This window comes from Trachurus trachurus (assembly GCF_905171665.1).
Source record: "Trachurus trachurus genome assembly, chromosome: 22".
Taxonomy (NCBI): Eukaryota; Metazoa; Chordata; class Actinopteri; order Carangiformes; family Carangidae; genus Trachurus; species Trachurus trachurus.
In genome coordinates, this window is record NC_139907.1 from 17,970,500 (window position 1) to 17,988,629 (window position 18,130).

Sequence of the window (18,130 nt, forward strand, 5' to 3'; positions counted from 1 at the left end):
GTGTGGGCTTACCAATATTAGCAATGTTAGTTTACCATCGTATTAGCACTGACAGATACTGGGCTATGTCATCAGGAACCGGCTGGTGAACATTTAGCTGCTAAGTAGCTAAAAGGAGAGTGTTTACTTAACTTGTATTTCCCAGGAGACCATGAATATGATTCAAAATTGAGTTTTGAATTTTAATCTGAGTCAGCTGGATAATTCAATTTATACAGTCATCATGACAATAACTTTGGTGATAGATACGTAAGAATTTACTTCTGCTGCCGCCAAGTATTTAATCATAAATCTACTTTTTAATTACCCCTGTAATAACTGAAAATAAGACAATTACAGAGGATGTTTCCCATTTTCTTGTTATTAAAGAGAGAGTTGTTGTTTTGTTGGGAAATATGATGACATCTCAGGCCTCCTTCCCCACAGATTGAAGACATCGTAACACGAATACAAGATGAGAAAGCCGGAGGTGTAGCCATCCGCACCGTCAAAAGCTTCCTCTCCAAGATCCCCAGTGTGGTATCAGGTTAGTAGTGTGTATACAGCAGATGTGTGCATGCGTTTGTATTTACTGTATGTGTCTGTATGACAGTTCCCTGTTTTTCATACTTCCTCTTCTCCTTCTCCTCTTACTTGATCGGCTGGTGTGTGTGTGTGTGTGTGTGTGTGTGTGTGTGTGTGTGTGTGTGTGTGTGTGTGTGTGTGTGTGTGTGTGTGTGTGTGTGTGTGTGTGTGTGTGTGTGTGTGTGTGTGTGTGTGTGTGTGTGTGTGTGTGTGTGCTTGCTTTGTTGTCTTAACCCAGCAAGTGGGCTTGGTGAGATTGGATGCGTCAGAATCAGTAAAGCAAATATGACCTTTTGGGCTCATTTAAATTGCTGCTACTACAGTTGGAGGCAGATGATGTCTTTGCCGATAAGACCCCAGCCACTGAGGAAACTGCCTGTGGTGCAAGGCTGCCCTTGTCCAACCGCAGAAAAGCTACTTTTCTCCTTTTCATTTCTGTCTACAATCTTCTATGTGTATACACACTGTACTCTTCCGTGTGTGTGTGTGTGTGTGTGTGTGTGTGTGTGTGTGTGTGTGTGTGTGTGTGTGTGTGTGTGTGCTTATGTATGAAATGAGTCACCAGTGTTGGACGAGGGGGTTGCTCCCGCTCTCCCAGAGGCTCTTTCTGAGTCACTCCTTCACATGGCTCCTCCAGGCCCGGCTGCCTCGCTCTCTCTCTCTCTCTCTCTTTCTTCTCTGCCTAGCTCAAAGGCCGAGCCAGATGTTGTGCTGTCCAGGAGCAGAGAAAAAGAGAGATAGATAGAGCGAGAGAGAGAGAGGAGAGGAGGGGGGGGGGCTGAAAACCTGTTAACATTATGTTATATTTAGACACCTCCTCAGCTTTGACGGCTGTGCCCCACAGCTTTGAAAAGAGACAAATCACAAACACGTCCTCAAGGCTCACTTTGTGTTACAGATTGGAACATTTGTCGAATCTATTGCAGATGTGAAACTGTGACACTCCTTCTAACCAATGTCCTTCTCTGACTACCAGGGGCTGACATTGTTCAGTGGCTGATGAAAAACCTCTCCGCTGAGGATCCAGGTATGTCTGCCGCCGCAAACTCTGCCATTACGTTTAAGCACAATGGAGCTCTATTTCAAAGCCAACTCCTCTTCTTCCTCTGTGTGCTCTTTCTCTTGTTAAAAGCCGAGGCCATCCACCTGGGGAGTCTGGTCGCGGCACACGGCTACATCTTCCCCATCTCTGACCACGTACTGACACTTAAAGACGATGGAACACTTTATCGCTTTCAGGTACAGAAACCACCGAGAGTCCTGTGAGCGATATGTGTCAGAAGGCCTTTGAATATGAGATGATGGTGGTTATCAGAGGGATATGTTTGTTGCGTGGTGCTAATGAGAGCAATCCGTACTAAGCCTATTACTCACCCCACCAAGGTCGATACTTTCTATCCCTGCTGGACGCTGCATATGCGGGCTGGAGGTGGGACGCAGCAAGAAGGCCCTATGGACAAGCCGCGCAGCGAGTCGGAGGGGTGTTTTTTTTTTTTTTCCTTGGCTGCGTCTGATCTGGCATGAACTTTGACAGGTCCCACTGATGACCACGGGCTCCACGATGACTCATTACTGTGACTTGGCCATTAGATTCCTAATCTGACCAGCCAGCTACAGTAGGCAGAGTCACCCCCCCCCCCCCCCCCCCCTCCTCCTCCCACCCTATGGGAAAGCACTGAGCTGGCTGCACGCTGGCTCTGCACTTTTCTCCGTCGCCAGCCACACACTGCTCCTCCCCCTCAATCTACCTCTGAATGCATTTATCTTCACCTCTATTGCTCGAGATTAAAAGCCATTATTGTGCCTGCGCAGGGAGGGCAGCGTGTGTCACACTTGCTCATTCAGCGGCGGCTAAAAATATTTCCTCTGATGTTGTCGTGATGCAACAGGCGCACGTCATCAGAACCTCTCAAAAGAGTCCGTGATGCATTTCAAATGTATTGGCCAGTCTCCAGAGCCGTGCTGTGAAGAATAGTGACAGGGGGGTATTTTTCCTTCCTCGTCCTAAAAATAGATACTATACTGGTAGATGACCCAGATTTAATGAATGTGTCTTCTGTTGTTTGTCACGTATTTCCTCTCTAGATGTGTGTGTGCACATGTGAAGTCACATAGATCAATTTGATCCTCTCTGAGCTGAAATTACAATTTCAGTCCTGAATGAGGGCACATTAACCTTTCTGTTCATTACACTCAAACAAGCACATTCATCAGCATCAGCCTTTTGCCTTTTCGACTAATTATCATCGTGAATAATAGTGGAAGTGAAATATGTGGTTGAGTACCACCAAGTTCTAATTCGGCCCTGTTATTAAGAATGCATGATAGATGTGAGTGATCCATTATTAATGGACTCGGGAATGAACTTTGAATGTGTAATATCAGTTGCAATAGACAATTAAATATGGATGGGGAGAATATAGCTACCATTGCTCCCCAGATTGTTATGTGGAGCACATGGATGTCAAGGATCATTATCAAACAAAGAGTCGTCTTTTGACTTTGTGTGGAAGACGAGTGCAGAGGGAGATTGGGTGATAGGAGAGGTGAGATTCCAATGTTCATATTGGACAATGTTTATGTAGACTCTTATGGAAATTTTAAAGGGTATCATTGATTACATGGATATCTGACCCAAACCGTTTCGTTTTGTTTATGTCCCCCTTTGCTTTCATCAGTCTCCATACTTCTGGCCTTCAAACTGTTGGGAGCCTGAGAACACAGACTATGGTGAGTCACGTGCTGTCTATCAATTTTCGCCTCTTTCCGAACCTGTGAGATCTCGCTAATGCCTTCAGCTCTTGATCTTCCTCTAGAGCGCAAACGCAGCTCACACTGTAGATCTGTTCTTGACACTCAATGAGTATCGATCCACAGGGCCATTCCCTGTAATGTATCTGGCCCCCTGAGGGACACCCACTGGAGAGGACCCTATGGGATGAGATTAGTTTAACAAAACAAATAGGGACGCTCACTGACATGACCACATCTCGGGCACTCTGCATGGCATTTACTCCAGGCCGGTTATTTCAGAACACAAACGCTCCGGTGTAACATTCATTAGTGATGGTTCACACAGCTGAGACCTCAGTGAAAAAAAAGAGAGTACCATCCTTTGGAAAACGACCCAGCGCTCTAACTCTATTGCCCTCTTCATGTCTGTGTCTCTCTCTCTCTTTCTTTCTTTCCCCTCCAGCCATTTACCTGTGCAAGCGCACCATGCAGAATAAAGCCAGGCTTGAGCTTGCTGACTACGAGGCTGTAAGTACACTGTCATTTTGCGCTTGCTTATTGCTAGAAAGCTCTCAGTTCAATTCTGTTGTTCAGTGTGGACCATGATATGATGACACCCTGAATTTCCTGTTTTCCTCCACTTTGCCAAAGAACAAAACAGCTGATACTGTACGTTCTCCTCTGGGGCCGTCTGAGCAAAAAGCCTCTATCATATTACAGACTTGTATACGAAATCTCCAGGAACCGCATTCAACGGAATATGATGCAGTCATTTACTGGCTCCAAAATGTAAACAAAAGTATCTATGAGCCTATATCTATAACATTGCATCAGCACATCAATACAGTGTCAGAGGAGGCATTACTGTACTGCTGATTCCTTACCGATATACAATAGCAATCCATTGCACTTTAATTTTTTTAATTACTCTGCAACTATTGTCCAGTAGACTTCCTTCCTCTTCTATTCAGGTCACTTTATACCTCCAGGCCTCATTGCTCTCACTGTTACATGCCTGCTAGTTGGTATTCTGGCTTTTTTTCTCTCTCTCTTTGTAATGAGGTCATGTACTGTATCTTTGACAGATGCTTGTTTATGTTTGTTATTAAGGACATGCAGCTTTGACATGTGTACAGTGAGGAGGCTTAAAGAGCTTTTTCTACAAAGCAAAATTTTGCATGCAACACTGAATTGCACTCATGAGTTTGTTTTATGAGTTGCAACCTTTGTTGGAGATCATCCCCATGTTGGTCTTAGATCACAGACAAACATGAAGAACACAGCCCTGGAATGAACAGAAACTTTTTCTTAAAGTTTATACTTTTCCTTATGATATTATTGACAGTGAAACTTAGAGAATTTTAGTCATGTAAAAAAATATTTTATACCTTTATGAGCCCATTTAATCTAACCAACCAAGTCCACCTATTAGCAAACACTGCTTGGTAGGAGAACAGCTTGGATCTTGATTGTTTAATCCATCATGACTCCATGAACTACTATACCTGGCTAAGAATAGCCAAGTATAGCCATAATAAAACCATCACATGTATTTGTATTAGTGTGGATTATAAATAAAGAACATACAACATGTTCATTAGTGAGCCTTTTTGCTGGTTTTAGGTGCCTTAGGACAGAGCCAGACCAGCTGTTTCAACCTCTTTCCAGTCCTTGTACTGAGCTAAGCAAACTAGCTGCCGGCTGTAACTTATTTATACATTACATACTCGGTGCATATGTGAGAGTGTTAACAATTTACTCACTTTGCTCTGGATCAGTGTATAATCAAAAATGCAGAACTATTCCCATAAGAGTTATTATTAATTACAGCTGTTGCATTGATGAATTCAATAGTAGTGTGTTCCTGGAAGCTGTGTAGTATCAGCAGTTCAGTGATCTGTCCAGGGATGTGTTAGTCAGAGGTCGTCTTATCTCAGCAACAGTAAATCCAAAGTAATGGTGCAGCATCTCAGTAATAATCGTCTAAAGGCCTTGGATTCAAACAACCTTCAGCCCTAACGCTGCCACTGATTGGTTCCTCCAGGAGAACCTCGCCCGGCTGCAGAGGGCTTTCGCCAGGAAGTGGGAGTTCATCTTCATGCAAGCCGAGGCTCAAGTCAAGTGAGTCATGTGTGTACATGTGAAACACAAACACGCCACCTTCTGACGTCAGCGTCACACTAACATGACAAACTTACAGTAGGAGGCCGTGCGGACAGACACAGATATGTCGGTGACATTAGGTTTTTATCTTCCTTTGTACAAACACCGACCTTTAATCGCATGTGTGACATATGCTTAAGTGTTATTTCCCCAAGGAAGAGAAAATGTTTCGCTGTGCAATGTGTCAGTTGGGCGCTGAGCCAGTGCTCTTCTCATTAACAATGCCCTGATGTTCTGCTCTGTTTTGACTGGAGGGGTATATGCATTAAATACAGCAAATGCTCCCCTATGGATTTAAACACACACACACACACACACACACACACACACACACACACACACACACACACACACACACACACACACACACACACACACACACACACACACACACACACACATTCCTCCTAACTTTTCTCTTGTAACACTCCCATCTGGTGGCTGGTGTGTGCACAACACTAATCCCTGCTGTCATCCAGTGAGGAAAGACCTCTCCTCCCTTTCTCTATAGAAAATGCTCACAGAGATGTCACTGACAAATAACGGCTGTTTTATACAAGTGGGGTCATATGGAAAGCAATAGACCTTCGTACATCTGTGGAGTAAACAACTCTAAGCAAGGACCGATCGGTAAATGTCAGAGCAGACAGTGAGCAGACAGGTTAGGACCCATGCTCCTCAGCCTTTTGCTCTCCATTCTGGCACGTCAGTGGTTTCAGAGCCTGTTTGTGTGTGTGTGTGTGTGTGTGTGTGTGTGTGTGTGTGTGTGTGTGTGTGTGTGTGTGTGTGTGTGTGTGTGTGTGTGTGTGTGTGTGTGTGTGTGTGTGTGTGTGTGTGTGTGTGGCAGATGCAGAGTGTGTGCTTTAACTCTGAGGCATGACTTATTGAGTTTATGCTGTTTGATCGGATGTTTCAGAGGCCTGGGCTCCGTGTATGAGTGGGTCTGTTTCCTCTGTTGGCAGGATTGACAGGAAGAAGGACAAGGCAGAGAGGAAGATCCTGGACAGTCAGGAGAGGGCGTTCTGGGACGTCCATCGGCCAGTGGTGAGTTAGGATCAAAATCATGAAGAAGGAGACGGAGAAGGAGGTCAAATGCTGCGACTGTAAAAAAAGAAAAAAAAGAAAGAAAAAGGAAATGAATAAAACAAGAAGGATATAAAAGAAGGGTTGTTATGTACGTTGGCAATTTTAGCACTTAAAGCCTGAAAACAGCCGATTCAGCTCTACACACTGTTTTGTTGCTGGTAGCAAGATCAGATTTGGTGCCAGTCACTTTGCATACGCCTTTTGTGGAGCATGGCACCACTGAATAGGAAAACTGCATTGTTTTGTGTGAGGAGGACGGGCGCAGACAATACATGCTGGGGGAAAAAAAACTGTTATCTGACCCAGAAACACACTCCTATCTCCTGCTGCCTCCCACAGCCAGGCTGTGTCAACACCACAGAGATGGACATCCGCAAGTGCCGAAGAGAGAGGAATCCACACAGGGTAAAAAAGGTGAGCAGAGGCAGAGTGTGGCTTTTCAAGCTTAATATTATTATTTCAGCACTGGTGTTTGTCAAACCTAGTGTCCCACACAGGATTTTAGAAACATTGAGGTCATACATCCGAACCACACAGCATTGACCCACCCACCTGAAGAACTGTATTGACTGATCATATTCATTTAACTCAGATTACTAATCATATTAATTTAGCCTACCATATATATTTGTATTAAATGTATTTGTCACAAGTTCCAAAACAACAATAAGTAACACTTTACAATAAGGGTCCCTTAATTAACGTTAGTTAGTACATTATTAAGCATTAATTAACATATATATGTATTAACAATCATTATTATGTATTACTTAGGATTAGGAAACACATTAATTAATGTAGCCTATTAGTAAGCAGTTAATTAATGTTTACTACTCAAAGTTAGATAATACATTTATAAGTTGAACAATGTAATTAGTTATCATTATGTATGCATTACTCAGCATTAATGAACACATTAGTTTATATATTAATGCTTAATAATGTACTAACTAACGTTAATTAAGGGACCCTTATTGTAAAGTGTTACCCAACAATATACACGTATATATGTATATTGTTATTGCTGTTACATGAAAATATACATTTTACATAAAAAAAAAATTCAAAGAAACAAGCCATATAAATACCTGTTTCTCTGTGTGTCACATGAAGAGATACTGAGTCATATATGAGATTGAAGTTGCCCTTCAGGTTGTTAGACCCTCCACCGCTCTGACACACACACTGACACTACTACAGACTTGGCACCTGTTACCTGTCATTTATCAAACTACTACACAGAGGTCTGTCTGGTCCCAGATTGGTCAAAACAACAACAATATGAAAACGAAGCATGTCTCTCCCCCGGCTCTTCCCAGTCAGTGTATGGAGTACCAGATGACGGTCAGAGCCAGCCCAGTCCCGTCCACATCAGCTCCCAGCCGACCAGGAAGGCCACCAAAGAGGACGTTCAGAAAGAGGTAACTCACTGTGTGACAGTCCTCTCCGTAGGTCATTACCAGCAGCCCGACACACCCATCCATCATGATGGCATTCGGGGGTGCAGACTGATGAGCTGCTGCCTTATTTAGCCTTCTCATTAGTCTCTCTCTTTCTCTCTCGCTCTCTCCATCAGATTACATTCTTGAACATCCAGCTGGACAGACACTGCATGAAGGTTTCCAAAGTGGCCGACAGTCTGATGAGCTACACAGAGCAGTTCATGGAATACGACCCCTTTGTGTCAGCCACAGAGCCCTCCAACCCCTGGATCAGTGACGACACATCCTTCTGGGACTTGGAGGCAAGGTGAGGACATGTTGGGATGTGGACAGAGGGTTCACTGGGGGCTGGTAACGCCTCAAACCAACGCTGAGGTCAGGTGGAGCGGTGCAGCGGTCTCGGTGCTGATGAACTTGTTGTCCTGAATTAGGAGGGATCTGTCTGTTTGTGTTTCATCTCAAATGAGATTAAAGGCTGATTGTGCTCTGACTTTTGAGCCTCTGCTCTCTGTAGATCAGGAGGGAAAATGACTTCTTATCTAATCTGTTGCATGGTGAACAGTCGTGACCCCAGCCAGCAGCGGGTGAAGAAATGGGGCTTTTCTCTGGAGGAGGCTCTGAAGGACCCGGCAGGACGAGACCAGTTCCTTAAGTTCCTGGAGTCAGAGTTCAGCTCAGAGAACCTACGGTTAGACGTCCAGTTCTCCATTGATCATCTCATTTCACACACATTTTCAAAGGACTGTTTTCCCCTCTAAACGCAATGGTGGAGTGCACTATGTGGGACATTATATCATGAGGGAAACTCACCAGTTGCACACATCAAAAGTGGCTATAAAGTGGCTTTAGTGATGGCACACTCGCTTCAGTAATGGATAGAAATGAAATTACAATTAGAAGCAAAAACAATACAAACTTTTACTACAATTCCATAATACAACACTTAATACTAATACAAGCACCGTGGTGGAAACAAGCTATACAGGTATAATTTTTGAAGAACTTGTACTTTACTCGCATATAATCATTTTCTGGTTTCTTACCACATTCTTAATACATTTCACAGGGATATAATGTACTTTTCCTCCATTGGTAATTGACACCCAGAGGTACTAGTTTAAGATTATTGCAAAACATATGATCAACTGAAAGCACACAAGTTATCATCTAAATAAACATAGTTGTCCATTACCACAAATCTCGCTCAGCTTTAACCCTCTACAAGGTGAAAATGCTACATACATGTTTGCACTAGCAATAACAGTCAAGTAATAATATACAATCGACAACAATTAATTACATTAATACATATTTGCATGTATAGGCATGTTTCTAGATTATTGCTATATGTAATTGCATCATAATTTAATGTAATCGTGATAATAAAACAAAAAAGGCAGCTTCTATATATTATTTATATATATTTGGGAGGTTGTTACTGACTAGATTTGACACTGTTGTAGGTTCTGGTTAGCAGTGCAGGATCTGAAGCGACGGCCGCTCCAGGACGTGTCCTCCAGGGCGCAGGAGATCTGGCAGGAGTTTCTGGCTGAGGGAGCGCCGAGCTCCATCAACCTGGACTCTCACAGCTACGAGCGCACCAGCCAGAACCTCAAAGACCCCGGACGCTACAGCTATGAGGACGCTCAGGTGGACTGTGTTGTTTCTCCCTCACGGATGGATTCACGCGGATATGCATGTTCACGTGTGCATGAACACAACACTCACACAAGGCTGAGCAAGGCCTGACACATAGTGTTGACACGCCTGCACCTGTGCACATAGATGTAACCAATAAACCTCGAGTGTCAGTAACACAGTGGGGCCATACTTAATTTAAACAATGTGACAGCACACACACACACACAGACACAGACTACAGCCATTTATTTTTTTTCTCATCCACCCACAGAATCACTGAACCCTTCCATGCCCACTCACGTTACACAAGTGAATGAATGAGAGTGCGTGGAGGAATGGAAAGAGAGGGAGAAAGAGGGGAGAAGAAGAATGACGGAGTGTGTTTGTGCCAGGGCCTAATGAGGCGAGTAATGCCATGAATAGGTTGCTGGGTCCGTTCACCATGGATTCCTCTGGTTTCAAAGTGGGTTGGTGGTGTGTGACGTGAAACGCCTCCCGCTGGCAGGACATTACTCAGCTCTGTCTCGCAGGACTCGGCCGCACATGTCAACACGCTCGGGTTGCACCCTCACCAATCACACATGCATACAATGCATTATCATAATCAGACCTCCCTTTATTTCATTACACCTCTATTTCTTCATGCATCACTCGGGCCAACACACACACACACTCACTCATCACTTTCTCCTTCTCTTTGCAGGAGCACATATTCAAGCTAATGAAAAGTGACAGCTATGCACGCTTTTTGCGATCCAACATCTACCAAGACCTCCTGTTAGCCAGAAAGAAGGTGAGCTGCACTCACTAACCCCGATGTCACCTCCTCTTTCTTTGTAGAGCTTCGCCACTTCTATTATGTCTCTGATATTTGATTCCTCTTTAAGATTTAAAAGACACTCCAGGTTCGCATTTACTATGTGTGTTTGTGCGCAGTCAACAGTTTGATACAGAATCAATATTATGAGCTGCTAGTGAGGGGGGTGGAATCATAGACTGTATATAAAAGAGGGTGGAATGTGCAGTACATTTACTCAGGTACTTTACAGTAGTACTATGTTGAGGTTACTTGAGTTTTTCAATTTTTTTTCTTTTTAATACCTTGACTATATGTTTGTGGGGAAACATTTTACTTTGCACATTCAGATTATAGATTAAACTACCTGTCACTGTGCACTGTAATGCCATTTAAATTAGCCTCAGTTTTACCAACTGCAACATCATGCATTAACAATAATAACTGAATAATATATTATACATTATTCTGAAATGGGCCATTCTGTATAATGAGTACTTTTACTTTTGATACTTATGAACCATTGAATGCATGTTTAATTATAACAGCATCTACACTGTGGTGCTGCTACATTGACTTCAGTAAAAGACCTAATATAAATACTTGTTCCACCACTAATTGGTGATGTTTTCATAGTAAACTGTACAGAATAAAAACAGAATAATTCAAACAACTTGCAATTTTCAGTAATCAGATCACACTTTTATGTCATTTTGAAGTTCTTTGCAAGATCCTGGCAATCAGCAGTTTCCGTATATGTGAGCTCTGAAAGCATCATGATGCCTCAGCAGTAACAGAGCAAAAAAAGTCATCTCTAAACTGCAGGTGCAAGAAAAATGTAAATGATCTGAAGGGAAGTGTCAATAACAATAACATCACATCATACGTCAAACTGCTCAGACAGAGAAGAACAAAAGTCATTCTGCAAACAAACAGTAATAAACACACAATAAATAGACACAGCCCAGTGCAGTGTTTAAGTGCTTGACGGATGCAGTCGATTATGTAACAGTGTTGTAGCAGGTGGTGATTCTGTTGGTTTTCTGTTGGTTTTCTGTTATGTTGTTTACCTCGTGTAGCTTATCAATGTCATTTCTTAGACTTGCACAGCTAAGCAAACACTCATTTAGCTGTTACTGTGTAATATGGAGCTTTTCAGCAAATCACAGCTGCCTCTGTTCATGCAAGCCTTTCTGCCCTGTCCCGTTTGGACACTGCTCCTTCTGCTGGCCTGTCACCGACACCACCCCATTTCCGAAACAAACAAACAACCCCAAAAAAAATGCAACCCCTGCATTGTCCTCGGCCCTCATTTTTGCAATGCCTTTCTCCCCCCCCTCCCCCCCCCCCACCACCACTAACGACATCACTCCCGACCTCCCCCCCCCCACCTCGTCAACACCCGTTCCTGACCCAAACACTCACCCTGCTTCCCCCCCTCCCAAAGCAGCAGCCAGCAGACACTGAACAGGGCCGCCGCACCTCCTTGGAGAAGTTCACCCGCAGTGTGGTAAGTCATTTGGAGCTGGGGCTGTTCATATCACAAACCACACTGGCTGGCTCACTATCAGTGGCTTTTGCAGATATAACCATATTACACTCTATTGTGGCTTCTATAGTCCTGTAATAGGATGTGTATGTGGGAATAAGATAACACGCTAGTCACATGAATGGTTGCAGCTTAGCATTTTTCAACACAATCACCTTGTTGCTGTGTGATTTTAATGAAATATCATGTACTAAGTACAGCATCTCAGTCTGGTAATGTGTCTTCGTTTTGATTGACCTTCTAGGGCAAGTCTTTGACGGGAAAGCGCCTGACAGGCCTGATGCAGTCATCCTGACACAGCCTGTGCTGGAGGAGCACAGACAGACCCTGTTGGAGGGGTGACCGCCACACAGGGGCCGGGACAGGGGCACAGACAGTGGAACTGGACTGGACGGAGCTGCTGCTGCGGGGGCTCTCGGACGCTGCTCCGAGGACTGCTGCCGTACTGTTAGTGCAGCACTGGGGCCTGCCGGGGTGAACGACCCACACGGAACCACTGAGGAAAAGACAATGGTGACAAGGGAAACCTCAGCCGACACACCACATGGCATGCAGCATACAGTATAAGCACATCCAGACTAGGGCTGCCCTCTTTTCATCACTTAGTTGGCCAACCGGTTGTTAGGCTCTCTGTCGACTAAGCTGATTAGTTTCTATTGTTTTCATTTTGTTTTATATACATGTTTATTGTATATCAAAAGAAACAATATTCTTTGATTAAAAAAGAAAAAAAGATAATGCCACAAACACATGACAATTGCTGTAATTGTCCTAAAGCAGCTGGGGTCAGTCCTAACTCAGACATGCCTGCATAAATAAAAAGGTCAAAGAAGCACATTGACACAGACACAAATCTATTTTACATACGTCTCCGTGCTCGCAAGGCAGCCAGCAATAAATAAAGCGTGAGACCACTTCTCTTTTTTTTTTTTTTTCTTATTAGAAATATATCCAACCTCTTTTTATAACCTTGGAATTTCTATTATATGTGTTTCTTAAAGAACATGACATGCCGGTTAAATAGTGAACGTAGTTTTGGCAGAACTTCAACGTAACAAAGTTGGTTTTTCCCATAACTTGTATTAAATGACATCTTACAAAATTGATTTTCAAAGGTATAATGTTTCATGCTTCATTACATTCCAAAAATCTGGCATAAGGGCTTAATGTAGCATCCACACCGCACTGTTGCATGTTTCATCCAAATGTCTTTGTCCAGGATTAATGTTCTGTCTCTGCAACAGTGCTCCGTAATGAGACTGATGGCAAAGAATAATTTATTCAAGTTGGCAAATTGGTCCACTGCTTTAACAACTTCCAGGCTTTGAGTTCCAAACATTTTGGAGGCTGCACAGTCAAATCAATCAATTTCCAAATGTCCGCGTGAAGAAATGTCTGAGCTGCTTCAACACATGGTGGTGTGAATCACGGTGATTTGAGGTTTACTTTAGTTCTAGTGTGCACAGTCACGTGTGAAATAGCGTCCACATGCTTTCTGGGCTCTCCCACCATAGGTGTAGTGTTCAATGTTTCCAGTGCCATGGGTCCATCTAGTGGTGGATAAACCACAGGACCAGCAAGAGAGTGTTACAAGACTTTGTTGTGTTGTGTTCATGTCATATTGAAGGACATCATGATGTCAAAACTAGTCGTTCTCCGATCGTGGAGAAATTACAAGGCCTGCTGCCCGACATGGGATCATTTATGTTTTATTGTTTTTTGTACTGCATGGATTTTTCATCTTTTGTTTTCTGAAAAATAATGAAACCTGCTCATTTTATTGTTTGGCAAAATGTATGCCATGACTCTCTGTTTAATAGTGTCATGTGTTTTAATGACTTTGGGGAAAATGGTGCATGTCATTGAACCATAATGGACTGTTAGATGGTTGGACTCTCCAAAGACAAGCGTACAGATGGGGAAAAGCCCTGAAGTGGAGCAACTCTCCTCAGTGAGCAGACATCAAAGCCCTGAGATGCAACTGGGGGACAATATCTGACCCGTCATGGGCTCCGCACACTGAACATTAAGGCCTCTCTGCTCCACTGTGGCTTCAGCCTTCTTCTGCAGACAGAAAGTGCTCGGACTAAAGAGATTTCGGTCTCACAGCTCCCCCATGAGGCCGGTGACTGCTACAGTGATGGACTATTAATGCGTGAATGAGTGAATCATCTATTCTTTTATATTAGAGTTGTTGCAATGCACTGTACAGGTCATATTAATAACTATCATTATAATCATAAACCAATAACCTCTTGATTATAAGGTAGAGAGAGATGATGTTTAACCTGAGTCGATGTACCAAATGTTTATTCTCAGCACAAACACAATGACACTATGTACAGAGTGCATTGTAGATGTAAACTGGCTAAATTTCATTATCCAAAAGCACACTTTATTATGATATGGGCACATTACTATGCATGTAACATATTCAGGGCATTTTGTGCTTTTAGTTTCTCAATCAGCAAAATAACTACTGGCACTCTAAAACACTCAAGCACCTGCTATCTATCCATGGGTACCAAATAATAAAGACTCTGGACCTGTCTGCTCTGTGCCACTGCCTTCATGGTGTTTTGCTCTGCTCCACACCTCTACAGTATGAGGTGACACTTTTCACTAATTAGCACTTCTGGTTTAATTATTTAAATTTAAGTTTCTTGCTCCACAGAGGATTACATATCCGCACCATATTTTAAAGTTCTCCATCCAATAGTTGTTGAAATAATTCTGTCTGGACCAAAGTGGTGGAACAACTGACACAATGATATTGTTGGCTAAGAAGTAAACACAGTATAGCACTGCATGAACTCATAGCAGCTACAGCTAAGCTAATGCTGTATTGTGTCATTTGTGGCAATGCAGACATCTTTACCTACTGTACAAACTGACAGCATGCAGTGTTAAATACCTTGGGTTCTTACGAAAGGCTGGTTTGGCATTGCAATACAGGAAATGTAGGAGCTTGAATTTAGGATGATTTGACCCATGCTAGGGTCAAATAGTTTGGTTATATCTATCTAGATCTGTCTGCTGTGAGTGCCACTACAATGTGGAAGGTTAATATGACTGGTCCCATCATGGTGGCACAGTGGTAGAGTGGTTAGCCCCTCAGCAAGAAGGTTAGGGGTTCGATTTCTGAGCCATTGTCCTTTCAGAGTGGCCCTGCATTATTATTTTTTTATTATTATTATTATGCCGGCCCTGTGATGGACTGATGGCCTGTCTGGGGTGTACGCTGCCCTTACCTTGTGTCAGCTGGGATTGGCTCCACCCCCCTCGGACTCTGCATGGATAAACGATACAGCCAATGGGTGGCTGCGGTTCCATTATAATTGTTATTCTGACCTTTAAAGGTTTCTCTATTTCAAGTAGTAAATATGCTCTACAGATCTAGTTTCATGCACCTGTTTAAATGCTGCTGTGATAAACTGATTTGCCACTTAGCTCCCCAGCTATTCTTGTCAGCTCCCTTCAGTCATTTTAAAGACTCCCACTTTTTCTACTTATACCTGCAGTTAACATCCAGTAAATATCCCTCTCTGTAGCAGCAGACAGACTCTGCTGCTCTGATATCACTTCTGCAGACTTACTTTAGATTTCTCAACCTGCACCCACCAATCAATATGAGCTCCCCAAGTGGAGCTCCTTTTTTGTCATCTTTCCTCCCCCCTCCCACTATCTGGAGTCCTGAACTACAAACTGGAGCTGTTTTTCCCTCTCCTGTCTGCTTACAAAGTCTGAGGGTCACTCCAACCTATTGATCCAGTTTGGATTCTTCTGCTTATCAACTATCTTTGGAAGATGATCTGTGGCCCCTCTTTTCAGAAAAACAGCATGGAGCACCACCACCCGTTCTTTCAGTTTTTTTCTTTATTTTTTTTTCAGAACAATAAAAATAGTTTAACAAACAAAGACTTCTTCATTCTCTCCATTTCAACTTGTATTTACAGCTGAAGATGAAACAAACAACCAGTCATGTCCATTTCATCTCCTCTTGGCTCCGTTCCCACCCCGATGCTCCCTCACCACCCCCGGCAGGCTTGACAAGAGAGTACCAGGGCCTATTGCTGTGTCTTTGACGAGGTATACAGGCTATTCAATGATTGGTGACACGTTATTTTAAGCAGACGTCACTGACTTTTGCATTTTAGGAGCTTCTCCTTTTGTTCAGAACTGCACCACACTTGGCCTGTTTGTATACGGTAGGTAACATTTAGCAGGTTATGACTGATGATACATGCTTTCACTTACTGGCGTGACTTCAGAAGAGAAAAGACACAATTTCTTTTACTGTGGAAACACCACGTAACTGTTACAAGAGCAGACGACAAGATAGTTGACAGGTCTCAGATCCAGATGTTCTGTCCAGATGAGATAAACTGCTGTGTGGAGGGTCCCTGAGGGAGGTGAAGAAAGTTGGTTTGAATGCACGAGCAAGTCATACCAGACACATAGGATTAATGGTTAAGCTTCAAAAAACGGAGCGGCTATTATCACACTGCAGCGATACTGAATAATCACATGGAAGTACGTGGACCTATTACACAGCATGTGCAACCTATGGACTTAAAAGGCTTTTTGATACAGTACTTGAGCACCTTTTAAATGTCATAAAGCAATTAGGCCCTCTAAAGCACTCAACGGAAATGTCACAAATATTGGATTTTACAGTTTCCACTTCTCACTAAGTATGAGGATCTGAGTGGGGTTATGTCTCGCTGGAAACATATTTTTTTTCCCAAATGCATCTGAGATGAATGTCACTCTTAACAAAATCTACTAAGACTGTAGATTTTAGACTAAAAGTGGATGAAGATGAGCGTTGGCCGGACAAAGCTGAAGCTTGTTATTGCGATGTTTTCCTATAGCATGAGGCTGCAGCGTCCCAAATCCCTCCTGGGAGTCGATTGTAACGGGATCCGTGTGTGGCGTTATTGTCCGTCCTTGCCGACTGAATACAATCACATGAATCAGGGCTGAGTGGCTGAACAATCAACAGCAGAGGAAATGAAAGATGCCTGAGTAGTTGTGGCTATTGTGCACCTGATCAGGACAGAGGTATTGATACAGTCTGAACAAACCCAAGAAGTCATACTAATTTAACGTTGAAGAGTTCAAAACATAGAAATATTATACAACAGAGAAAAGATGCAAAAAAACAAACAAAAAAAAACATAAAAGAGCTAAATTACTGCGGCCCATTACAGATGAGAGAGGCAGAAGAGAGAGCAGAAACAGACAGAGGGACAGAAGCAGAAAACCTTTGCGTCCATGTCAGAATATTAATACAGTAGTCCAGAGGTCTGCATGTAATAGTGGTGGATTTGAGCACCATCTCTATGGCTGGGGGTCAGGGGGTCACTGGTCCAATCAGGTTGGAGGGTCATGGCTGTCAGAGCTGGTTTTCCAGTGCAGAGCGGCAGGCTGGCACAGTGATGAGGATAATGACGTCTTAGTGTCACATCAGATCACACAGCAGACACACAGTAACAGAGCAGGAGTGGGCAGGCTGGGCTGCGGGGCCCCAAATGCACCCGTTGGGCACAAAACAGTCCAAAGGCCTGGCCTTTAGTGTTCCCATAGTTCGGTGGAGCTCCAGCACAGTGCAGAAAAAAAGATGAAATGAAGCTGGATCTACTCATATCAAATGTTCAGAGGGGATCGATAGATATCGTCAAGGGAGCAGTTGCTTCAATTAAGCCACATGGCCTGTAGAAGTGGGTGGATGTCTATTCATCCGTTTCAGTCAGTTATTTATCTTTAGGCCCGAGTGTCGGTAGGGACATGAAGGCTGATCAGTTCAGTTTTTGAGGGTTAAATCCTCCTCTTCACCAGTCATCCCCACCTCTGGGCCAATGTGCTGAGTGCTCCTGTATGACAGACAATATGGGTTAGACTCACAGTAGACTCACATACTGTAGTAGAGTCTAGTAGGGTCTCTCCTCAGGCCAGCAGAGCTCTGAGATAAATATTTACATACTGAGGTTCAGTAGCTATGTATACCGTTTGGCATGTTCATTAACTTAGTTTGCTAGCACGACAACATTTGCAAATAAGTTTCGCAATTATTAGGTCACAGAGCAGGTCCTGGAAAAACTGAAAATATATTGGCACAAAAAAAGGCATTAGGGTTCTTTCTGGCCCACGATT

General features: G+C 43.3%; 1 protein-coding gene across 2 annotated transcripts; it reads left to right on the forward strand.

Annotated features, from left to right (window-relative positions):
- The first annotated feature begins 430 nt into the window (after window positions 1-430).
- Window positions 431-14,525, forward strand: LOC311006168 (regulator of G-protein signaling 6-like). Of its 2 annotated transcripts, XM_083998885.1 has the most exons (15): window positions 431-526; window positions 1,541-1,591; window positions 1,697-1,803; window positions 3,243-3,294; window positions 3,761-3,825; window positions 5,342-5,418; window positions 6,423-6,504; window positions 6,886-6,960; window positions 7,866-7,967; window positions 8,123-8,295; window positions 8,551-8,676; window positions 9,452-9,638; window positions 10,333-10,422; window positions 11,876-11,935; window positions 12,219-14,525. In XM_083998885.1, exons 2-15 carry the CDS (start codon window positions 1,564-1,566, stop codon window positions 12,267-12,269), a joined length of 1,275 nt encoding a protein of 424 aa, XP_083855011.1. In that variant the 5' UTR covers window positions 431-526; window positions 1,541-1,563; the 3' UTR covers window positions 12,270-14,525. The 2 variants fall into 2 exon arrangements, with proteins under 2 accessions (XP_083855011.1, XP_083855012.1); XM_083998886.1 differs by lacking the exons at window positions 431-526; window positions 1,541-1,591 and having other exon boundaries at window positions 1,711-1,803; window positions 1,948-3,294.
- The last annotated feature ends 3,605 nt before the right edge of the window (window positions 14,526-18,130 follow it).

Coding starts and splice junctions, on each gene's coding strand:
- LOC311006168 (XM_083998885.1), top strand. CDS start 1,564: ATGAAAAACCTCTCCGCTGAGGATCCAG. Junction 1,804..3,242: donor GAACACTTTATCGCTTTCAG/GTACAGAAACCA, acceptor TGCTTTCATCAG/TCTCCATACTTCTGGCCTTC. Junction 8,296..8,550: donor TTCTGGGACTTGGAGGCAAG/GTGAGGACATGT, acceptor CATGGTGAACAG/TCGTGACCCCAGCCAGCAGC.